The sequence below is a fragment of the Hemitrygon akajei genome, chromosome 6 (genome assembly GCF_048418815.1).
Source record: "Hemitrygon akajei chromosome 6, sHemAka1.3, whole genome shotgun sequence".
Classification (NCBI taxonomy): domain Eukaryota; kingdom Metazoa; phylum Chordata; class Chondrichthyes; order Myliobatiformes; family Dasyatidae; genus Hemitrygon; species Hemitrygon akajei.
In genome coordinates this window covers 185,260,407-185,285,513 of record NC_133129.1, presented here as the reverse complement: position 1 = coordinate 185,285,513, position 25,107 = coordinate 185,260,407, and the positions used below count along the sequence as shown (strand labels likewise).

General features: G+C 42.0%; 1 protein-coding gene across 1 annotated transcript in view; it reads left to right on the top strand.

Annotated features, from left to right (window-relative positions):
* The window catches only part of ctr9 (CTR9 homolog, Paf1/RNA polymerase II complex component), a 104,949-nt gene that overhangs the window by 33,029 nt on the left and 46,813 nt on the right, over positions 1-25,107 (top strand). The window contains exons 7-13 of the mRNA XM_073049955.1: positions 1,007-1,114; positions 4,577-4,684; positions 7,752-7,988; positions 8,098-8,187; positions 11,804-11,932; positions 18,234-18,417; positions 22,134-22,222. Of these exons, the coding sequence (XP_072906056.1) occupies positions 1,007-1,114; positions 4,577-4,684; positions 7,752-7,988; positions 8,098-8,187; positions 11,804-11,932; positions 18,234-18,417; positions 22,134-22,222 (945 nt within the window). The remainder of the gene's footprint in view (positions 1-1,006; positions 1,115-4,576; positions 4,685-7,751; positions 7,989-8,097; positions 8,188-11,803; positions 11,933-18,233; positions 18,418-22,133; positions 22,223-25,107) is intronic.

The window sequence follows — 25,107 nt, the reverse complement described above, 5'->3', positions numbered from 1 at the left end:
GTTTAAGGCATTGGTGAGGCTGAATTTGGAGTATTGTGTGCAGTTTTGGTCACCAAATTATAGGAAGGATATTAATAAGGTTGAAAGGGTGCAGAGAAGATTTACAAGGATATTGCCAGGACTTGAGAAACTGATTTACAGAGAAAGGTTGAATAGGTTAGGACTTTATTCCCTGCAGTGTAGAAGAATGAGGGGAGATTTGATAGAGGTTTATAAAATTATGATGGGTATAGATAAGAGTGAATGTGAGTGGGCTTTTTCCACTGAGGCTAGGGGAGGAAAAAAAAGAGGTTATGGGTTAAGGGTGAAGGGGGAAAAGTTTAAAGGGGACATTGGGGGGTTGCTTCTTCACACAGAGAGTGGTAGGAGCGTGGAATGAGCTGCCAGATGAGGTGGTAAATGCGAGCTCACTTTTAACATGTAAAAAAAAACTTGGACAGGTACGTGGATGAGAGGGGTATGGAAGGATATGGTCCATGTGCAGGTCAGTGGGACTAGCCAAAAAAAAAGGTTCCGCACAGCCAAGAAGGGGCAAAAGGCCTGTTTCTGTGCTGTACTGTTCTTTGGTAAGGGGTTTAGTTAGGGTAAATGCAAGCAGACATTTTCCACTGAGGTTGGGTGAGACTATGACTAGAGGTCCTAGGTTAAGGATGAAAGAAATGTTTAAGGGGGCGTGAGGGGGAAATTTCTTTGCTGAGAGTGGTGAGAGTAAGGGAGGTGATAGGTGGAAAAGATAGATGTAGGTTCGATGGGACTCAGCACATTAATGGTTTGCATGTTCTAGATGGGCTGAATAGCCTGTTTCTGTGCTATAATGTTCTATGACTTTGGCTTCTTCCATTTCTCAAGAATTGTCCTGTGTCTGCATATTCAGTTGCACAAGTTTGGAGTTCGGTTCAGTTGTGTAAGAGTTGGTTACAAAATGCTGTGGACTTTGTTTTGTGCTTCTGCTTTATTGTATGTTGAATAAGCTGCAAACTTATCAAATCTTTTCCTGTTTCTCTAGGCAGATTCCATTAAAAACGGCGTGCAGCTCCTTTCAAGAGCTTACACAATCGATCCCAGCAACCCAATGGTATTAAATCACCTGGCCAATCACTTCTTCTTCAAAAAGGTATGACACCTGCATGAGTGAATTCACTTTTACAGGGCTGATATCATAACGTGAGTAAGGGCCCATTCAATTAATTATTGAGGTATTCAGATCCCAGCAGCAAAGTTTGAGAGTTTGAAAATGAAGAAGGCTTGTCTGATTAAAAGTGTTGGAAATCCACTCCATCTGTAAAAAGCAGAACTTCGCAGTGGCTACCTTTTTAATTCCTATCCCCATTGCCATTCCAATGTGTCAGTCCACGGCATCCTTTTCTTTTGTGATGAGATCACTCTTGGGTTAGAAGAGCAACACCACATATTCCGTATAGGTAGCCTCCAGTCTGATGGCATGTGCATTGATTTCTCCAACTTCAGATAATTTTTCCCCATCCCCCTTCCCTCTTAATCCATTTCCCACCTCTGGCCTATGATCTCTTCTCCTCTCCTACCAGATTCCTTCTTCTCCACCATTTTGTCTTTTCCACCTATCACCTCCCAGCTTCTACTCAGAATTAGAATCAAGTTTATTATCACTGGCATGTGTCGTGAAATTTGTTAACTTAGCAGCAGCGGTTCAATGCAATACATAATATAGAAGAAAAAAGGTTTATATCAATAAATAAATTACAGTATATGTATATTGAATAGATTAAAAATTGTGCAAAAGCAGAAATAATATGTATTTTAAAAGTGAGGTAGTGTTCATGGATTCAATGTCCCTTTAGGAATCGGATGGCAGAGGGGAAGAATCTGTTCCTGAATTGCTGAGTGTGTACCTTTTTATCTCTTACCTGATGGTAACAATGAGAAAAGGGCATTCCCTAGGTGCTGGAGGTCCTTAATAATGGACTCTGCCTTTCTGAGACACCCACTCGTTGATGATGATGTCCTGGGTACTTTGTAGGCTAGTACCCTAGATGGAGCCGACTAAATTTACGACCCTTTGCAGCTTCTTTCGGTCCTGTGCAATAGCTACTCCCCCCCCCCCCCCCTTCCATACCAGATAGATCACTGTCAGAATGCTCTCCATGGTACATCTATTGGAAGCTTTTTGAGTGTATTTGTTGACATACCAAATCTCTTCAAACTCCTAATGAAGTATAGTCGCTGTCTTGCCTTCTTTATAACTGCATCGATATGTTGGGACCAGGTTAGATCCTCAGAGATTTTGACACCCTGGAGCTTGAAACTGCTCACTCTCCACTTCTGATCCCTCTATGAGGATTGGTATATGTTCCTTTGTCTTACCCTTCCTCTTATTAACAAGGTTGTTGCTGCGACATCTCTCCACTAGTTGATATATCTTGCTCCTGTACGCCCTCTCATCACCATCTGAGATTCTACCAACAATGGTTGTATCGTCAGCAAATTTATAGATGGTGTTTGAGCTATGCCTGGAGAGAGTAGAGCAGAGCTAAGTACACACCCCTGAGGTGCACCAGTGTTGATCGTCAGAGTGGAGGAGATATTATCACCAATCTGCACAGATTGTGGTCTTTTGGTTAAGAAGTCGAGGATCCAATTATAGAGGAGGTACAGAGGCCCTGGTTCTGTAACTTATCAATCAGGATTGTGGGAATGATGATGTGAAACACTGAGCTATAGTTGATGAACAGCATCCTGACATAGGTGTTTGTATAGTCCAGGTGGTCTAAGGCCGTGTGAAGACCCATTGAGATTGTGTCTGCCCACTTATTCCACCCTCCCTGTACCTTTCTTCCCCCTTCCTTTCCAGTCCCGATGAAGAGTTTCGGCCTGAAAGGTCAACTTTATTAATTTCCATGGATACTGCCTGACCTGCTGAGTTCCTGCAGCTTTATGTGTGTGTGGCTTTGGATTTCCAGCATTTGCAGAATCTCTAGTGTTAGCATTCGAAATCTTTCATGTTGTTATAATAGTTCCTGATGTTAATAAATGAAGCAACTGCTCTTACATAATTGGACAGTGAACCCATGAACACTTCCTCAGTATTTTGTTTCCTCTCTTTTCGCACTAGTTAATTAATTTACTTTTTTTTACATATACTTATTGTCATTTATAGCTTTTTTTATTATTTATTACAATCTACTGCTGCCACAAAGTGTCAGATTTCATGATATATGCTAGTGATGTTAAACCTGATTCAAATTCTCAGACTACACCACGGTTTAGTTTTGTTTGCTTTATTGACATTTGTTCCACCACAGTTTTACACGTGTGTGTGTGTGATGTTTTTGTCCACAGAACTGCTGCTTACTGGATAATTTTTGTTTATCGCACCATTCTCTATAAACTTTAGGGACTGTTGTGTGTGAAAATCCCAGGAGATCAGTTTTTGAGATGTTCAAACTGCCCCATTTGGCACCAACAATCATTCCATCCAACTGAACCTCTTGACCATGTCTGCATGTATTGAGTTGCTGTTGCATGATTGGCTGATTCGATATTCACATTGACGAGCAGATGTACCTAATAAAGTGACCACTGAGTGTACATCATGATATTTGTTGCTTTGTGGCAGCAGTACGTAGCAATACCGAAAAAAAATTACAAGAAGTTGTGATATGAAAGATATAAAAGGTGAACATAAAAAGCAAAATAATGAAGTAATGTTCTTGGCTTCATGGACCATTCAGAAATCTCATGGCGGTGTGGGGGAGGGGAGAGTGAAACTGGTCCTAATCATTGGAAATTGAAGTGAAAAGTGCTCCAATTCCTTGTAGCATCTTAAACGTCATTTGTCAGTTCCACCCTTGATCCATGTGTAAAGTCAAGACCAAATTAAACTTCAAGTTCACCTTCCTCCTAATTAACAAATGTCTCAAATTGCTGGCCCCAACTTACTCTGGTGTTTTTACTGAAATTTGAAAATTATCTTTTCATTTCTGTTGAGCTTTTTCATTCGTTACGTGCCATGGGTGGCAGGGTGGAAATAAGTCTCTTTTACTGAAGGAGTTGTAAGGCATGCCGTCAGTCTGCTAGTCTACAGGTCGCTCTTGGGCAATGTGTAGCTCCTGCTTAGCCGCACAATCAGGATCATGTGAAGCCATGGGAGGTGGTGGTGGATGGTCTTATAAGCAGCTGATGTATATCACAAGTCCTGGTTATGCTACCCCTAACGCCAATCGGACAATCTCTGAAGAATATTGATAATGACAGGGGTCACCTGTATTGTAAAGACACTCTCCAGAAGAAGGCAATGGCAAACCACTCCTGTAGAAAAATTTGCCAAGAAAGACCATGGTCACCCACATATTTCTCGAGTAGCACACACAAAGCACTTCTGGAATTCAGCAGGTCAGGCATCTATGTAGGGGAATAAACAGTCGATGTTTCATGCCAAGACCCTTCATCAGGACTCAATTTTCCTTTACCTTTTCTGAGATCCAGTCCTTGTGAAAATAAATAATTCCTGTGGTTTTATTAGCTTCTTGAAAGCAGTTTTTATTTTGACAGGGCAGTGCTGTGTAGTTTGGCTGTTTTACAAATTATCATTCATTTTCAGGATTACAGCAAAGTACAGCATCTGGCTCTCCATGCTTTTCATAACACTGAGGTGGAAGCTATGCAGGCTGAGAGTTGCTACCAGTTAGCCAGGTCCTTCCATGTGCAGGTGAGTTACTGCAAACTTTTCAGTCAACATTCAAGGTCAAGATTGTTTAATGTTATTTCCCGTACACAAGTGTAAAGGAGAATAAAATAATTATTACTCTGGATCCGAAGCAGCACAAAAAATGCAATAAAATAAAGAACAGAAAAATAAGAAAAAATATACATAAAAGATAACTTATATACATAGATTGATTGTATGTCCATAAAGGGATGCTAGGCTGTACATAAAGTAGTGAGTGGAGGTGTTGATCAGCCTTGCTGCTTGGGAAAAGTAACTGTTTTTTGATTCTGGTGTCTTGGCGTGGATGCTACATAACCACTTCCCTAATGTAAGTGTCTTCTGTTATAAAGCCCTCAAAGAAGCAAATCATCTTTAGTGGCTGGGATATGAATGAGTAGAAGCAGTTATATCATGGTTAACCTCTGTTTCAGCATACAACACTGTAGGAGGCCATTCAGACTCCTAGGGGAGCAATCTATTGGTCTTATTTCCCTGTACCCTTACAATTTACTTCTAATGCAAGTGATGCATTTCACTGTATGTATTGATTAATTTATTGAGATACATTGCAGAACAGGCCCTTTGGCCCTTCAAGCTGTACTGCCCAGCAACCCACCTATTTAACCCTAACTTAATCACAGTAGGTATTTGGGCTGTGAGAGCAAACTGGAGCACTGGAGAAAACCCATGTACACACAGGAAAAAACTAGTGTCATGCTAACTGCTACGCTGCCAAGGCATACATGTGATAAATAAATCTGGATCTTTCCTTTGCAATTTTTCCCACTAAGGGATAATTTTGATGAACCCACTATCCACTCTGTTCAGGCATCTCTTTATATCTTTTCTGCTTTCATCAGATATTGTCCTAAACTTTTCTTCTCCAAGACACCAGTTACAGCTTCTCCAATCTATCCTTGTAACTACAGTACCTCATCTCCTCTGGATCTATTCCAGGATCTCCACAAGCTTCTTATGATGAAGCAATCAGAAATGAACACAATTCTTCAATTAAGGCTACAGCTGTGCTTTATAAAGATAGAGTGAGACTTCCCTGCTTTTATGATCCAAACCTATCATGTCAATGTCAGTGGCCTTTGTTGGTTGGGGTTGACCATGGATGTTGCATCTTAGCTGTCGAAGTCGAGATGCAGCAGATACAGTTTGGCACCAGCAGCATTGCAGGAGATACCAGTCAGCATTGAACTCAAAATAAGACTGCCTTAGGGACTCCTGCTCTGGGTTTTTCCTCGGGGTCTACTCCTGAAGCCTTCCCCGTGAGTGGGTATATCTGCAAGGCAGTGGTGGTTTGAGATGAGAGTTTTCCTTGATGAGCTGCCAACCATAGCTGACAAGCCCCATCTGTTGGAAATGACTGGTTTTAAGGTGCCAGTAACCAGATTTAATAGCTAAGCTACACGTGAAGGTCAGGAGCAGGACTTGGTTGTCAGAGACTACTTGAGATTTATGTGGTTGGGAGCATTAATAGGTAGTGGGAACTTATCCCCACTGCCTCTCCCCGCTCTCAGCTATGACGACCTTAAGGAACCTATTATGTGAAGGCACAAAACGTGCATGCCTTATTAACAACACTCAACCTAGAAAGGGGAAAAAAGCAGATTGTAGGATACAATGTTACAGAGAAAGTGTAGAGCAGAGAGACACAGAGTGCAAGGGCCATGGCAACGTAGACTGAGAGATCAAGAATTTCTGTGCATCATGTAAGAGGTCCATTCACTAATCTAAATGGCAACAAGGTTGAAGTTGTCCTTGAGCCTGCTGGTACATGTTCTTGAGCTTTTGTATCTTCTGCTCAATGGGAGCAGGGAGAAGAAAGAATGAACAAGGATAGAAGGATTCTTGAACATGTTTGCTGCTTTCCTGGGGCAATGGCATTTGTAGACAGAGTGAATGGGGGAGAGAGTTTACATTATAAACTGGGCAGTATTCACAACTCTGCCATACCATCACAACGTGCCATCTCGTAATCATTAACTTTTCTACTAAATGTACTTTTTCTGGATTACAATACTGCAATCCATTGCCTGTAATTTCCCTTTGGGAGTTGGTGGTGAATTGGCTGCATGCTCTGGGCTCATTTTCCAGGACCATGCAGTTCTGTGTGTCATTTCTTCAATTTTTATTGTTTGCATTATTTCTTCTTTTTAGCACCTTAACTGTTTGACTGTCTTTGTCGTGTGGTGTTTTTCGTGGATTCTATTGTGTTTCTTTGTTTTGCAGTCACAGGGTTGTATATTGTATATATACTTTAGTAATAAATGTAATTTGAACTTTTGAATGTTCCCTAAGTGGATATCTGCCTAATTACATGATCTAAGTGGACATCTCTTGTTTGAGTATAGAACGTATGCAACTGTGAGTTAGTATTCCAGGACCAAGAGTGCTGTAATGAATTTGCACTCTGTGGAGTACCATTGTTTTTATTGTGTACCTGTAAGACCATAAGACATAAGCATAGAATTGGCCATTTGGCCCATCAAGTTTGTTCCACCATTCCATGATGACAGACTTACTATCCCTCTCAACCTCATTATCCTGCCTTCTCCCGGTCATCTTTGACGCTCTGACTAATCAAGAACCTATCAACCACCACTTTAAATATACTCAACGACTTGGCCTCCACTGCTGTCTGTGGCAGTGAATTCCATAGATTCACTTTGGCTAAAAAAAATTCCACCTCATCTCTGTTGTAAATGGATGTTCCTCTATTCTGAGACTGTGCCCTCTGGTCCTAGACTCCCCCACTATTGAAAACATCATCTCCACATCCACTCTATCTAGTCCTTTCAATATTCAATATGTTTCAATTAGATCCCCCTCTCATTCTTCTAAACACAAGTAAGTACAGGCCCAGAGCCATCAAACACTTTTCAAACATTAACCTTTTCATTCCTGAGATCATTCTCATGAACCTCCTCTAAATGCTCATCAATGCCAGGACATCTTTTGGATAAGGGGCTCACAATACTTCAAGTGCAGTCTGCTAACATAATCTTGGCTTCCAGCCAACACTAACACTACAGATGTCCTTGTTCTTGTTCCATAGGGTGATTATGATCAGGCTTTCCAGTACTATTATCAAGCTACACAGTTTGCTTCCACTACCTTTGTTCTGCCCTTCTTCGGCCTCGGGCAAATGTACATTTATCGAGGGGACAAGGAAAATGCTGCACAGTGCTTTGAGAAAGTTCTCAAGGCCTACCCCAACAACTACGAAACTATGAAGATTCTAGGTTCACTCTACGCCACCTCAGAGGAGCAGGAGAAGAGGGAAGTTGCAAAGGTACAAAGCTTTGGATTTATACTTTCCCATCGTAGCAGTAAGCTTGTTTTGGTATGTCTTGACATGGCTTCAAATGCCTTTCTCTAAAGTATTCCCAACTTTTTTCAAGGGTCACCTGAAGAAAGTGACTGAACAGTACCCAGATGATGTGGAGGCCTGGATTGAACTGGCTCAGATCCTCGAACAGTCAGATATTCAGGTATGGGTACAGTTCTGTAATAAATACAGAGAGTGCTCAGCAGGTGAGATATCACTTCATACAGGGAAATCAGATTCAGCATCAGGTTTAATATCACTGACATATGTCGTGAAATTTGTTGCTTTGCAGTAGCAGTACTTTGCAATTACATAATAAGATAACTATAAATTACAATTAAAAATGTGTGTGTATAATACACGCACACTCATATCAACACACACTTATTGTAATTTAGTTATATTTATAATGTAATTTATAGTTCTATTTATATATATTATAAGTAGTGCGAAGAGAGAGAAATAAAATAGTGAGGAAGTGTACAGAGGCAGAGAAAATGAGTCAGATCATAAAGGAAGTTCCTTGAAAAGTAGGAATTTTAGTATTGTAGGGCAAAAGAGGTGTATGAAAGGAGTGTGGAGGGGCCAATGCACAGTAACAGAAAAGGCTGCAAAAGGTTGTAGACCCAGCCAGCTCCATTATGGGCAGTAGCACCCGCCACTGAGGACATCTTTAAAAGGCAATGCCATAAAAAAGGTGACATCCATCATTAAGAATCCCCTCCATCCATGACATGCCCTCTTCTCGTTACTACCATCAACGAGAAGGTACAGGAGCCAGAATGTATAGGCTCAGTGATTTAGAAACAGCTTCAGGTTCAAGCTGAAGTTTATTGTCATCTGACTGTACATACATATATTCAAACGAAACAACTTTCTTCCACAAAGCATGTATCTCACACAGCACGTAATACAAAGTATTTCTACAAATAACTTAATAAAATATAATTCAAAGAGCATGCAGTGCACAGCACAGATAAGCAATAAACAGTAAACAGCTAGTGACGAGATCTCAGTGGTGGCAGATTATTCATTAGTTTTATAGCCTGCGGCAAGGAGCTGTTACCCAGTCTGGCAGTCCTAGTACTGATGCTCCTGTATCTCCTTCCTGACGTTACTGGGTGAAAGACTTTGGGATGTGTGTTGGGGATCCTCAACAATGCCTCTGGCCCTTCATGTATAACACCCCTGGTAAATGTCACAAATAGGAAGGAGGGAGATCCCACTGATCCTCTTGGCTGTTTTTACTATCTTCTGTAGGGTCTTTCAGGCCAATACCTTTCAACTTTCATACCACACAATGATCCCGCCAGAAGAGGATGCCCTCTTTGGTGCTCCTGTAGAAAGTTGGTAGAATAGGACAGGGAACCTTGCACACCTCAGTCTCCTCCGAAAGTGTAGACACTTCTGTGCAGAGATGAAGAAATGTTGTGGGTCCAGGTTAGATTATGTGCACACCAAGGAACTTTGTATTATGATACCATAAGATATAGGAGCAGAATTAGGCCATTTGGCCCATTGAGTCTGCTGCACCATTTCATCATGGCTGATCCGTTTTACCTCTCAGCCCCAATCTCCGGCCTTCTCCATGAATCCCTTTGTGCCCTGACTAATCAAGAATCTATCAACCTCTGTCTTAAATATACCCAATAACTTGGCCTCCACAGCCATCTGTGGCAACAAATTCCACAGAATCACCACTCTCTGGCTAAAGAAATTTCTCCTTATTTCAGTTTTAAAAGATACCCCTCTATTCTGAGGCTTTGTCCTCTGGTCTTAGTCTCCCCCACCATAAGAAGCATCCAGTCTATTGAGACCTTACACCATTCAATAGTTTTCAATGAGGTCACCCCTCATTCTTCTGAATCCAGTGAGCACAGGCCCAGAGCCATCAAATGCTCTTCATGTGACAAGCCTTACAATCCCAGAATCATTCTCATGAACCCCTTTAACAAGGATCTAGTGCTTTCCCAGCATGTATAACAAATAAGCTCTTTTGCTTCCAGCCGGGTGCAGGTATCAATTATAACCGACATTTATAATTGGGGCCTGTACCTGGCTGGAAGCCTGAGAAGAGTTTATTCCTCCTTTGAACCCTCTCCAATGTCAGCACATACTTTCTCAGATAAGGGGCCCAAAACTGCACTCCCTCCATGGCAGAGCCATTGATGTGCAATAGAGAGTGGTTAACCTGTGCCTTCCTGGTCCACAGTCATTTCTTTTGTCCATGTTGAGATTGTTGTATCACCAGCGAAGCTGATGGTGCAGTTTGAACTGAATCTGACAAGACCATAGTAAGCCAGCGGTGTGAACAGCAGTGCATTATGGAGCTTAAGGCGTTGCTACCAATTTGGACTGACTGGGGTTTTTCCATAAAGAAGTCCAAGATCCAGTTACAGAGAAGGGTATTGAGTCCCAATGAGGACAGATTGCCCACCGGCTTCTAAGGGATGATCATGTTAACTACCAAGCAGATGCCAGTGAACATCATCCTGGCATATGAGGCATCGTTTTCTAGGTGGGACAGGATGGAGTGGAGGGCCAAGGCTGTGGTATCATCAGTGGACCAGTTTAAGCAGTAGGTGAATTGGAAAGGGTCCAATGTAGCTGGAAGGTTGGATTTTATATGATCCATTACCAGCTGCTCAAAGCATTTCATGATTGTTGAAGTCAGTGCCACTGGGCGGTAATCAATTAGGCCAATTACCGTCGCTTTCTCAAACACCAGAACAACCAGAACAATGGTCGCAGTCTTGAAGCCTGCAGGGATAGTGGACTGTTGCAAAAGAGATATTAAAGAAGTCCATTAAGACCTTTGTTAGTCAGCACCTAACCAGGTATATTGTCTGGCCCCATAGCTTTGCTTGGGTTTACCCTGTCTAGGATCCTCCTTCCCTCGGCTGTTGCCAGACAGGTGCCTGTTCCTCAGGGGGAGAGGGATCTTTCCTCTATGTGACATCATTCAGTTGGTCAAATCATGCATAGAAAGCATTCAGCCTATCAAGAAGGGAGATGTTGCTGTCGTTTACATTCAGGGTGGACTTGTAATCGGTTATGGTTTGTATACCTTGCTACATGTGCCGCATGTCTCAAGCACCAAGGTATCTGAATTTTCTGAGTACTTTTCCTTTGCCATCCTGGTGGTATGTCTCTAGCTGACCTTAGAGTCAGCCTATCCCTGATCTGCAGTCAGCAGCCCGATTCCTAAGCAGTGCATTAACCTCTGCAGACATGGTTTCTGGTTTGCCCTAGCAGTGTAGTACTTAATCACAGTATTGCATTTTCCTATGTAGCCAGTCACCAATGCCGCATTTTCATCAATGTTGACGTGATGATCGTTGGTAGCACCTCCCTGAATGTGCTCCATTCTGTGTTTCCGAAAGTCCCTCCTCTCATCAAACTTCTGAACAGTCTATGAATTCATGAATACTGCCTCATTGTTTTGCTCTGTTTCTGCATTACTTGTATGTTTTCATATTTTAATTGTAATTTATAGTAATTTTTTATGTGTGGATCTGTACTGCCACAAAACAGTAAATTTCACGACATACATCAGTGATAATTAACCTGAATCTGATTCTGTGAAAAAAAATGAGCCCATAGCGCTTGTAAGTACAGTGAAATGATTCAGTGTTCAGCTACCAAACATATTGCAATGACAGACAAAGTTGGGCAATAGTACGGCAGGTTTCCATGTGCTGATTGAGATTATCTGCTCGTGGCAGTTACTTGGTATTGTGGCTTTTGGTGTTGTGAGTTTGTCTGGATTCTGTTTGTAGGGTGCCCTTTCAGCCTATGGTACAGCAACACGTATCCTTCAGGAGAAAGTGCAGGCTGATGTCCCTCCTGAGATCCTCAACAACGTTGGCGCACTTCATTTCCGACTGGGAAACTTGGGAGAAGCGAAGGTAATTCTCTTGAAGCCTTTAAACCATCTTTCCTATCATATAGTAAATCTTGGCTAAGAATCGTAATGTGGATTTCCAATTTCCTTGCTTGTTTCCTGCTTTGTTCCTCTACCTTCATTCTTGTTATTTCCTTTACCTGTCAATCTATTGATGATTTCTCACTAGATGGGTTTGTTTATAGAGCCTCCCTTTTGGATTGTACAAACTCAGCCAGCTCTTTCATGGGCACTAACCTCCCCAATATCAACAACACCAACAAAAGGTGACATCCATCATTAAGGATGCACAGTGCCTAAAACAGGCCCTCTTCTCATTGCTACCATCAGGGGGAAGTACAGGAGCCTGAAGACACACACTCAATGATTCAGAGACATCTTCTTCCCCTCTGCCATCAGATTTCGGAATAGACAATGAACCCATGAACACTTCCTCAGTATTTTTTCCTCTCTATTTGCACAAGTTATTTAATTTTTTAAGTATGTACTGCTATTATACTTTATAGCTTTTATTACTATGTATTACAATGTACTACTAGTACAAAACAAAAAAATTCACAACAGATGCCAGTGATATTAACCTGAATCTGGATCTAGTTCATACAACAGTACAGTACAGCACAGGCACAGGCCTTTCGGCACACCATGTCTATGCTGGCCACGACAATTTACACTACATCTCTTCTGTCTGCGTGTGGTCCATATCCCTCCATCCCCACTTGTTCATGTACCTATCTAAATGCTTTTTAAACATTGCTAAGCAATCTGCTTACGCCACCTCCTCTTGGTGTGTACAAGAAAAACTTGGCACTCAAATCTCTTCAACTTTCTCCCTCTCACTTTAAATCTTATGCCATCTCATATTTGACATTTCCACCCTGGAAAAGATCTTGACTACCTACCCTTCCTATGCGTTTCAGAATTTTGTATATATTTTAACAGGTCTCCACTCAGCCTCTGACATTCCAGAGAAAACAGCCCAAGTTTGTCCAACCTCTCCATATACCTCATACTCTAATTCCAGTGAACCTCTTCTGCAGTATCTCCAAAGTGTCCACATCCTTCCTGTAATACTCACAATGCAGCCTAATCAAAGTTTTGTACTGTTTAACACGGCTTGCCAACTTTTATACTCAATCAGAGTTCAGAGTAAATTTGTTATCATGCATATTAATGTCAATGCCGAGGTCCATTTTCTTGCGGACATTCACAGAAAATACAAAGAATCAGTGAAACTGCACACAAGACAATCAATGTGAAAGAGACATCAAATTGTGCAAATACAAAAAGAGAAACAAAATAATAATGAATAAAGACAATAAATATGAGATTAAGAGTCCTTGGAGTTAGTCCATAAGTTGTGGGAGCAGTTCAGTGTTGGGATGAGTGAAGTTGACTGCAGTTATCCCCTCTGGTTCAACTGTTTGATGATAAGGGGTACCTGGTTCCTGAAAGTAGTAGTTCAGTGCCCTAATTGACTGCAAGCTTTCTTCGCCATCTGGCTTCGCTACCTGTGTTACCACTTTCAGCGACCTAATGACTTGCACCACAAGATTCCTTTGTATTTTTTGTTAAAATATTTATGATGCAGCAAGCTAATTTTCAAGATTGATTTATTATCAAAGAATATGTAAATTATACAACCTTGAGATTTCTTGAAATTTGCTTGTTCACAGATAGCCACAAAGCAAAAAATTGGGGGGAACCAATTAAAGGACTACACTATTCTTGGTTGGTGCGACTGTAACGAAACCCAATTTCCCTCGGGATCAGTAAAGTATGTCTGTCTGAAAAAAATAAAAATAAAAGACCAACTCTCATTGTGCCAGAGAAAGCAAATGAAAATCATGCAAACAATTGAAGCGAACTGCAGCATTGTGAACCAAAGTTCAGTGCTCAGATCCAAACCCTGGAGAAGACCCAAAACCTCACTTATCAATTCATCATATTAGCGGGCATGCAGCACAGCATCCTGGGGAGTCTTCATAGCATTAATGCCCTGGCTTTGTATGCCCAAGGCAACAAATCTGAACTTGAACTACTGTACATCAATGATCCTAAGAGTGCTGCCTTTTACTGCATCTTCTTCAGCCCATCACTACTGCTGGGTCTCAGCCCGCCATCAGTAGCTCGCTAGAATCCTCTGTCTCCCATCTTATTAGTGTATCCTTCTCCAAAGGATCAGGTCTTCAGAGCTTCTGTTGGCATTTATGTAGCTCTGGGTTTTTACAAGATTAGGTTCCTAGCCCCACACCCTTTTACTATATAGTTTCTTAAATTTGGCCTCCCAACATGTATTACCTCATGCATGTCCAGATTATACCTCATCTGCCATATGTTCACCCATATTTCCAACTGTAGCTCTTTCCATTCTGGGGCAGCTCACTCAACTTTGGGCCCCACCGGTCGCTCAGCGACAGAGGCCACACCCTGGTATGCCATTTCGGGTGGGCTAAACCAGGTGAGGGTAGGCAGTGGGCCTCATACCCCAGTGGGATAGGGACATGCCTGTCCTAGCATGTGAAGTCAACTCCGGTGGATTGGACAGATGGGATCTACAGTGAAACCAATGGCCAGGAAGGCAGTCCTACAATGCTTTATGGAGAGTGAAGGGCATGACAAGGCACAGAAGAGCCCAGGGTCATCCACTGCAACTAAGGAAGACCCCGGTTGTGATGAAAACTCATAGCACTGGACCTGGACTTCCAAGGTGAAGAGAGTGGAACTGCCTCAATGCAATGACCTTTCCAGTTTAAAAACTCCCACACAAGTTTCAGATATGATAGGTAATCAATCTTTTCCAATTAATCTAAATCCTCCTGTATTCTTTGACAACCTTGCTCTCCGGAAGGTGAATTTTTAGGGTCATGAATTAATGCAGACTTACTATTCAGTCTGCCTGCATTTACATTCAATCTGTTGCATATCAGAAACATTAAAGGTCCCAGCACTGATCCTTATGGAACACCACAGTTTATCGATATCAGTTAGAATAACATCCCTCCACCAGCAATCTCTGTCATGTATGACCAAGCCACTTTTGAATCCAATCTACCAGGTCACAATGGATTCCACAATCCTTCATCTTCTGGATTAGCCTACATCAGAGACCTGATCGAATGCTTTACTGCCTTACCTCAACAATCATCTTCATCACCTCCTTAAAAAACTTAAATCAGGTTTGTAAAACGTGACCTGCCCTGAGTAGAGCCATGCTGACTATCGAGATAAGTCCATACTTTCCCAGTGACTCCTGGGTGGATCGATCTTATTCTCAAGAATCTTCTGTAGTAATTTCCCTGCCACTAATGTAAGGCTCGTCATCTGTAATTCCCTGGATTATCCTTATTGCCTAAAACAAGGAGTATCATTGGCTACTCTCCAGTCGTCTGGGCTGTCACCTGTGAGTAAGAAGGGTACACAGATCCCTATCAAGGTCCTAGCAGTCTCTTGTAATGACTCCCTCTAACCATATACCTTTCTGGGTAGTCATTAGAAAAATAATAATTGAATAAGCAAAATTAGTTGAATTACAACCCACTGCATACTAAAGCAGCAAACATGAGGAAATCTGAAGATGCTGGAAATTCAAACAACAACACACACAAAATGCTGGTGGAACACAGCAGGCCAGGCAGCATTTATAGGGAGAAGCTCTGTCGATGTTTCGGGCCGAGACCCTTCGTCAGGACTCTGTTTCAATGTACATGTGATAAATAAATGAATCTAATCCTACTAATCACTCTTTCTGTATAATCACGTCAATTATCTGTATCAGTAAAACTCCCCTAGAAAACCATGAATGATTTTGTTTCCATCACATTCGGAAGCTCTGTTTCAGATGGGACCCTATCACCAAACACCTTTACTTCCTCCCCACACCTCACTATTTTCGCAAAAATCACTCTTTTTGTGATTATCCATTCTTCCTTCCTCACTGATCTCCCTCACCTCCATTCAGATTCCCAAACAGTCCTTCCAGGTGAGGCAGCACTTCACCTGCGAATCTGTAGGGGTCGTCTGCTGTACCTAGAGGTCCTGATGTGGTCTTTTCTAAATCGGTGAGACCCAGTGTAGATCAGAGGACTTCTTTGTTGGGCACCTTCACCCTTTCGGCAAAAATGTTGGAGGAGCAACCCCTCATATTCCGTCTAGGTAGCCTCCTACCTGATAGCATGAACATCAATTTCTCCAAATTCTGGTAATTCTCCCCCCCCTTTTCATCTTCTTCAGTTCCCCATTCTGGCCCCCATCTTCCTCTCTTCTCCTCACTTGTCCACCACCTTCCTCTGGTGCCCCTCTCCCTTTCTTCCATGACATTTTCCCCCTTCCTTTCCAGTCTTGAAGAAGGGTCTTGGCAGGAATGCTGACTATTTATTCAGTTCCTCCGGGATTTTGTGTGGGTTGCTCTGGATTTCCACCATCTGCAGAATTGCTTGTGTTTAAGATTTTCTCATGTCTTTTGCATCTTACACTGATCACTTTAAACTTCAGGCACTCATCCTTGTGCGGCCTCTATCAGGGAACACATGGTCATGTATATTATAATCAGTCAATCTCTCCTCAACTTCCTTTGCTTAAATGAAAACAAATTAAACAAATTTAACCTCAAAGTTCAGTCTTGGATCATCATGTCCTTCCTAAAGTGTGGTGACCAGAGTTAGATGCAGTATTCTGGTTGTGGCCCAACCAGAGGAAATAAAGATTCAACATAATCTCCCTGACCACACTCTTATTATGTTCTGTCAATTTCGCCCCATTGTAGGAAGGATATCTTGGCTTTGGAGAGGGTGTAGAAGGGGTTTACCAGGAGAGGGGATATGCTATAATAAGAGATTTGTCAAACTTGAGTTGTTTTCTCTAGAGTGGCGGAGGGTGATGGGAGATCTGATAGAGGTTTATAAGATTATGAGAGGCATAGATAGAGGAGATATTATCTTTTTCCCAGGGTTGAAATATCTAATACCAGAGGGCATACATTTAAGGTGAGAGGGACAAGTTCAAAGGAGATGTGAGGAGCAAGATTTTTACACAGAGAGTAGTGGGTACATGGAGCACGCTGCTTGGGGTGGTGGAGGCAGATACATTAGGGACTTTTAAGAGATGTTTAGATAGGCACATGGATATGAGGAAAGTGGAAGGATATGGACATTGTATTGGCAGAGGGGATTAGAGGTTGCCCAAGGTTACTAATCTACTTGGTTTGGCACAGCATTGTGGGATGAAGGGCCTGTACTGTGCTGTACTGTTCTGTGTTCTATGTTCTATCCTTTCTGCTTTATTTCACTCTTTGATAACTTCGACAAAGTTGGAAAGCTAACAAAGTTATATAAATGCATGGTGGAGATTATTCTAACTGGTCGCATGTGGCCTGGTACGGAAACACCAATGCCCAGGAACTGAAAAGTGTACAGAAAGTGATGGATTCAGCCCAGTCCATCTGAGGCAAAGCCCTCCCCACCATTGAGCAGAGTTACATGGAGCACCGCCATAGGAAAGCAGCTTCCATCATCGTGGACCCTCATCATCCAGGCTCTGCTTTCTTCTCTCTACTACCATTGGACAGGAGGTGCAGGAGCCTCAAGTAGTCCCACACCACCAGGTTCAGGTGGTGTGGATAACTTCACTCACCACAATACTGAACTGAGTCTAAATCTGCAGACTAACTTTCAAGGACCCTTTACAACCTATGCTCTCAGTATTATGTTCCTCTGCACAGTTTATCTTCTTTTGCACCTTGGTTGTTTGTCAGCCTTTGTGAATGATGTTCTATAGCTTCTATTGTTAGATTGATCTTGGAGCAGTTAGCACGTCAGCAGTCATAGGTCAAATGGCCCATAATGTGCTATAATGTTCTATGTTCCATTGTATTTCTTTAGTTTTCCTGTAAATGCAAGAAAAATGAATATCAAGGTAGTATATGGTGACATTTGCATACTTTGGTAATAAATTTATTTTGATCATAAAACACAGGAGTAGAATTAGACCATTTGGCCTATTGAATCTGCTCTGCCATTTCATCATGGCCGATGTATTATCCCTCTCAAATCCATTCTCATGCCTTCCAAGATTCCACAGATTAACCACCCTCTGGCCAAAAAAATTGCTCCTCATCTCTGTTCTAAATGGACATCCCTCTATTCTGAGGCTGTTCCCTCTGGTCCTAGACTTCCCACGATAGAAAACCAGATCTTTGGTGATTATTTTTGTAAACGTTGTGTTCTGGATGCCAGCTTGGGGCGCCCCTGACCCATTTGGCCTAGTGCTTTTTGTTGCAAATAAAATGTTTTGTTTGTTCTCGGCAGAAATACTTCCTGGCTTCACTGGAGCGAGCAAAGGCTGAAGCTGAGCACGATGAGCACTATTACAATGCCATCTCAGTCACCACCTCCTACAACCTGGCCAGGCTCCATGAGGCCCTCTGTGAATACCATGAAGCAGAAATACTCTACAAGAATGTTTTAAGGGAGCATCCAAATTACGTAGACTGTAAGTATTTTCTCAGAAACTCAGATGATTGTGCAGATGCTGGAATCCAGAGCAACACACACAAAGTGCTTGAGGTTAGGCAGCATCTATAGAGGGGAATTAACCATCAGCGTTTCTTTTTATTTATTTTATATAGAGATACGGTGCTGCACGGACCCTGATGACCCACTGAACTGTGCTGCCCAGCAACCCACTGATTTAATCCTAACCTAATCACAGGACAATTTACAATGACCAATTAACATACTAATCGGTATGTCTTTGAACTGTGGGAGGAAACCTGAGCACCTGGAGGAGACCTGTGCACATACGGAAGGAATATACAGACTTTCTTACAGAGGCCACTGGAATTGATATCTGAACTCCAACACCCTGAGCTGTAATAGCAGCATGCTAACTGCTACACTATCATGGTGTCTCGGTTCATGTGCCAACATAGCATGCCCACAAGTTACTCACGCTAACCCCTGTTTCTTTGCAATGTGAGAGGAATCCAGAGCACCTGAGGGAACCCACAAGGTCACGGGGAGAACATACAAACTCCTTGCAGACAGCAGTGAGAATTGAACCTGGGTCGCTGGTGCTGTAGTAGCATTACACTAACCATTAGCTGCCATTCTGCTCCACTCTAATAGGAGAGAATAGTGGACATGAGGAGGGGCATTAAGGGAAAGTGTAGAGCAGAGAAGGGGTGAGAAAGGAGCCAGATTGATAGCAAATGGAAGAAAAGAGAAGGTGGGGAGGAAAATTCAATAAATTGAAGAAACATGTCCATGCCTTCAGGTTGGAGGCTACCCAAATGTATGTTCTCCGGCCTCTTTGTTTTGGTTGGGTGGATATGGTTATGCTGTTGATTACAGAGCTGGTCAAAGGTAAAGGTGTATCTGGCTTCTAGCCCCGGTCGATAAGTATGCAGTTGTATTCAACAGTGTAGGGAAGTGATATTCCTTTAGGAAACTCATATCTTTTAACTGTTATACTTTTTGTAAGAGAGAGAAGCGGATGTGAGAATTATAACTCTGTACCCCCTTTCTCTGTCTCAGTTTAGACCATCAGAGCAGAATTCAGCCACTCAGCCCATTGAGTCTGCTCCACCATTCCATCATGGCTGATTATCCCTCTGAACCCCATTCTCCTACCTTATCCTTGTAACCTTTGATGCCCTGACTAATCAAGAGCCCATCATCTGCTTTAAATATACTCAGTGACTTGGCCTCCACAGTCGTCTGTGGCAATGAATTCTGCAGATTCATCACCGTCTGGTCTGAACCTCACCCACTATAGTAAGCATCCTCTCCACATCCACTCTATATAGGCTTTTTAATTTTCAATAGGTTTCAATGAGAAACCCTCTCCACCCACCCACCCCCCCCCCACCATTCTTCTGAACTTAAGCAGGTACAAACCTAGAGCCATCAAATGCTCATCATATATTAACCTTTTCATTCCCGGGATCATTTTTGTAAACCTCTAGACACTGTCCAAGCCAGTATGTCTTTTCTTAGAGCTGTTCCCAATACTCCAAGTGTGATCTAACCAGTGACTTGTAAAGCTTCAGCAATACTCACCATTGTGCAACAGTTAGAAGAATTGAACAACAAAGCAAGCTTGAAGAGATAAATTACCTACTCCAGCTCTGATGTGAAAACTTTGTTAGTAGGGTCAATTTGTTTAGAACCAAGAACAGTACAGCACAGGAACAGGCCTTTCAGCCAACAGTCGTGTAAATCCCTGATCATTGTACTGCACTAAACACAATGGCATGTTAATCTAAATCTCTTCTATCTGTACATGATCCATATTGGTATGTTTGGTTAAAATTCTTATGCTCAGGAATACTTTTATGACAGCCAGAAGTGAATTTACAAAACATATAGTTTTTTTTGGATAAACAAAAGAGATTATGCAGATGCTGGAAATCCTGTATTTTTTCCCATTCCCTTTCCCTCTTCAGTTCCCCATTGAGGGCTCTTACCTCTTCTCATCACCTGACTATCACCTTCAATCAGGTTCCTTCTTCTCCAGCCTATTACCTTTTCCAGCTATCACCTCCTGGCTTCTTAACTCTTCCCCCCTGCCCCAACCACCTGTCTTCACCTATCACCTATCCTCCTTTTCTACCATCCCTCCCCCCACCACCACCACCTTCTTATTTTGGCTTCTTTCCTCTTCCCCTCCAGTCCTGATGAAGGGTCTTGAAATGTCAGCTGCTTGGTTATTTCCATGGATGATGCTTGATGTGTTGAGTTCCTCCAGCATTTGTGTGTGTGTGTGTTACTCCAGATTCTTTGGATTCATGAAATAATTGTTGATTTCCATCAAAAATGTGGATGCTTCTTTTGTTGAGTGCTTTAATTTGAGTTCTCTTTGATATTTAAAGCTCTTTTTAGTTCTTTCTTAAGTTCTGTTTAATATTTTTCAAGGAATTAGTCTCACAATTTCTTTAACCTCCTACCATCAGGCATCAGGTATAAGAACAAGGATTGTTCGGCTGGGTAACAGTTCCTTCTCCTAGGCTTCTGAACACCCTACTACCACTCATTCTACATTATTTATGACTGTGCCAATGGCATTATAATGATGTATATTTAACTATATGTCATATATGCACTTCATGTAAACTCGTACATCTACAGAATTTTCTTTACTATCTGTTAATCTTATTGTATGTGACATATGTACTGTGATTTGCATCGTGCTCCCAGAGGAACATTGTTTCATTTAGTTGTATACATATATACTACTGAATAACCATAAACTTCAATTTGAAGTTGAACTTGAAAGGATGCAGTATGTTGTAGGATAGGTTACTGTGTCTTGGCTCTGTGGTAAATTGTGATTTCATATGAAATAATCCTTCCATTCCTTGTTCTGTAGATTTTTTACAAAATTTTATTTACACACAAAATACAATGATCAGGGATTTACATGACTGTTAACAAATTTGAATTAAAATATGGTAACTACTATCTACAGAACACTGAATTCCCTGGGGCTCACTGTGATTGGGCAATGAATTTCACATTTTCAGAGAGAGCAGGAGGGAGTTGTGGGGAGAGTTCCAGTGTGTGTGTGTGTGTGTGTTTTTTTAGAGCAATGGAGGCTAAAGGAGTGGCTACAATTGGTCAGGATTGCCCAGAGAGCAGAGTTTGAAGAGTCTGTGGGGTCTTGGTTGTGTCAGACTGGAGACTGTTTGGAAGTGGAAGCCAAAAAACTACAGAGGAGAGCCAACAATGTCATGGTTCTCAGAAATCCCTCACAGTACCCCAATGAGATGCCACAGTAGCAGAGCGTTTAGCGTAACGATTTTGCAGCTCAAGGTTTTGGAGTTCAAATCCTGTGTTTTGTAAGAAAGTTTGTACATTCTTCCCATTTGTGTGTGGGTTTCCTCCCACAGTCCAAAGACGTACCAGTTAATAGGTTAAATTATCCTGTGATTAGGCTCGGATGAAATAGTGTGGGGGGTGGGGGGGGTTTGCTTGGTGGTGCAGCTTGAAGGGCCAGAAAGGCCTGTTCCGCACTGTCTTTAAATAAATAAAGTAAAATAAAATACCAGTAGTGACTGCATGCTCCTTCTCTAACAAAAGCCAGGTAAGAATCTCAGAAGGTTCTGCACTAGTAGGCTTGCTGTGGCAGTAAAACATAATGATTGAAAAACAGCCAATTCACCCAATTTCTGGAAAGGGAATTAGCATGTTGTTTTTCTTTCTTCACAGGTTACTTGCGTTTAGGCTGCATGGCGAGAGACAAGGGAAATTTTTATGAGGCCTCCGACTGGTTTAAAGAAGCTCTACAAATTAACCAGGTTGGTTCAAGTGAGCACAGAAGATTTTGCAAGCACCTCTCAATGTAAATCTAAATTTATTAAAATTTCCATGTGTGTAGCCATTAAGGTTGTCATCGCCGGAGATGGTAGTGGGGTTGAGCCCCCACTACCTATTAAATGCTCCCAATCTCACATTTCAAATAGCCTTAGACAACCAAGTCCAGCTCCCGGCCTTTACATGAGGCTTAGCTACTAAGCCTGGCAAGACAATTTCTACTGACAGGAGAAGGGGTAAAGGCCTTCAAATCAGCCATGGTTGGCAGCTCATCTAGGAGAAGGACAACTAATATCAAACCTCCGTTGTTTAATGGCTGTACCCACTCATCTTCGGGAGTAGACCCTGAGGAAAAATCTGGTGCTGGAGACCCTAAGGCAGTCCTTTGTTGAACACTGACTAGCAACTCCTGTGATGCAGCTATTCCTTTGGATTCATCAGCTGCATAGAGAGAGGGAGCCTTCTGCATGGGGAATAGTTTGCTCTCCATATTGTACTGTCCTGGCTTGAATATCATGTAGACAGCTAGGATGCAGCATCCATGGTCGACCCTGGACTAATGGAGGACTCAGGCCATTATGTAGCTCTTCACATGAGTTTGGCCAAAATACTTAAGAAGATGTGACAATAGGTGACAAAAGGCTTGGGCAACAAGCCTCTTCAGAGAGGGGGGAGCGAGTTGTGGGAAGAGTTCTAGTTTTTTTTTTTAGAGCAATAGAGTCTATAAGAATGGCTACAAATGGTCAGAATTGACCAGAGAGCAGAGTTTGAGGAGTTTGTGGGGTCTTGGTTGTCAAACTGGACACTGTTTAGAAGTCGAAGCCAAAAAGCTACAGAGGAGAGCCAACAATGTCATTGGTCTATATCTGCTGTGCTACATCCGTCACCCATTCTCAATCAAAATCAGATTTTTTTTATCACTGACATATTGCATGAAAACTTCACCATAGATGCTCCCAAGCCCAGCTGCGAAAGGAGGAGGGTTGGGAATGAGTCTCGCAACCCTATCCCATTAAAAATCCAGTACAAGAGGGCATACAGGAGTGAGATATGCCAACTAGTGGAGTGGTGCCGCAGCAACAACCTGACACTCAACATCAGTAAAATGAAAGAGCTGATTGTGGACTTCAGGAAGGGTAAGGCGAAGGAGCACATATGAATCCTCATAGGGAGATCAGAAGTAGAGAGAGTGAGCAGCTTCAAGTTCCTTGGTGTTAAGATTTCTTGAGGATCTAACCTGGTTCCAACATATCGATGTAGTTATAAAGGAGGCAAGACAGCAGCTATACTTTATTATGAGTTTGATGAGATTTGGCATGTCAACAAATACACTCAAAAACTTCTATAGTTGTACCATGGAGAGCATTCTGACAGGCTGCATCACTGTCTGGTACAGAGGGGCTACTACACAGGACCGAAAGAAGCCGCAGAAAGTTGTAAATCTAGTCAGCTCCATCTTGGGCACTAGCCTACAAAATTCCCAGGACATCTTTAGGGAGCAGTGTCTCAGAGAGGCAGCATCCATTATTAAGGACCTCCAGCACCCAGGGCATGCCCTTTTCTCACTGTTACCATCAGGTAGGAGATACAGAAGCCTGAAGGCACATACTCAGCGATTCAGGAACAGCTTCTTCCCCTCTGCCATCTGATTCCTAAATGGACATTGAAGCTTTGGACACTACCTCACTTTTTTTAATGTACAGTTTTTCTGTTTTTGCATGTTTTTAAAATCTATTCAATATACATAATTGATTTACTTGTTTATTATTATGTTTTATTTTATGTATTATTATTTTCTCTCTGCTAGATTATGTATTACATTGAACTGCTGCTGCTAAGTTAACAAATTTCACATCACATGCTGGTGATAATAAACCTGATTCTGATACTACAGAAACAGCAACAGAGGCTCTAAAGCCCTCATTTCTGGGGGGAGGATCTTCAACTGGCTACATTTCGAAAGACTGGCTCGGGACAGAGCGCTCTGTTGAGCTGCTGTCATCAGCCTATGTCACAGTCAGGGTGATGCACTTAAGAAGGCGTATGTTGCAAAATTTGGTGTTTTGTGACAGTAGTTGAGTGCAACAAGAAAATTATTATAAATCACAAAAATAAGTAGTGCAAAAGAGGAATATTGAGGTAGTATTCATGGGTTAATGGACCATTCAAAAATCTGATGGCAGAGGGAAAGGAGCTGTTACTAATTCACTGAATGTGGGTCTTCAGGCTCCTCCAATCACCTCTCCAATGGCAGTAACAAAAAGCCGATGTGTCCTAGATAGTGAGGATCCTTATTGATGGATGCTGACTTCTTGGGATATGTCTCTTGGGGATGTCCTCAATTGGTGGGGATGGTTTTACCCATGGTGGAGCTGGCTAAGTTCACAACCCTCTGCTTCCTCCTGCAATCTTCTGCACTGGACCATCCACCCCAGCTCGTGATGCCACCAGACAGAATGATCTCCACCATACACCTGTAGAAATTTTCAAGAGTCTGCGGTGACAGAATCAGAATCAAGTTTATTATCACTGGCATGTGATGTGAAATTTGTTAACTTAGCAGCAGTAGTTCAATGCAATACATAATCCAGCAGAAAGGGAAAAAAATAATAATAAACAAACAAGTAAATCAATTATGTATATTGAATAGATTTTTTAAAACATGCAAGAGCAGAAATACTGTATATTTTTTAAAAATTGAGGTAGTGTCCAAAGCTTCAGATTTAGGAATCGGATGGCAGAGGGAAAGAAGCTGTTTCTGAATCGCTGAGTGTGTGCCTTCAGCCTTCTGTATCTCTTACATGATGGTAGCAGTGAGAAAAGGGTATGCCCTGGGTGCTGGAGGTCCTTAATAATGCCTTTCTAAGGC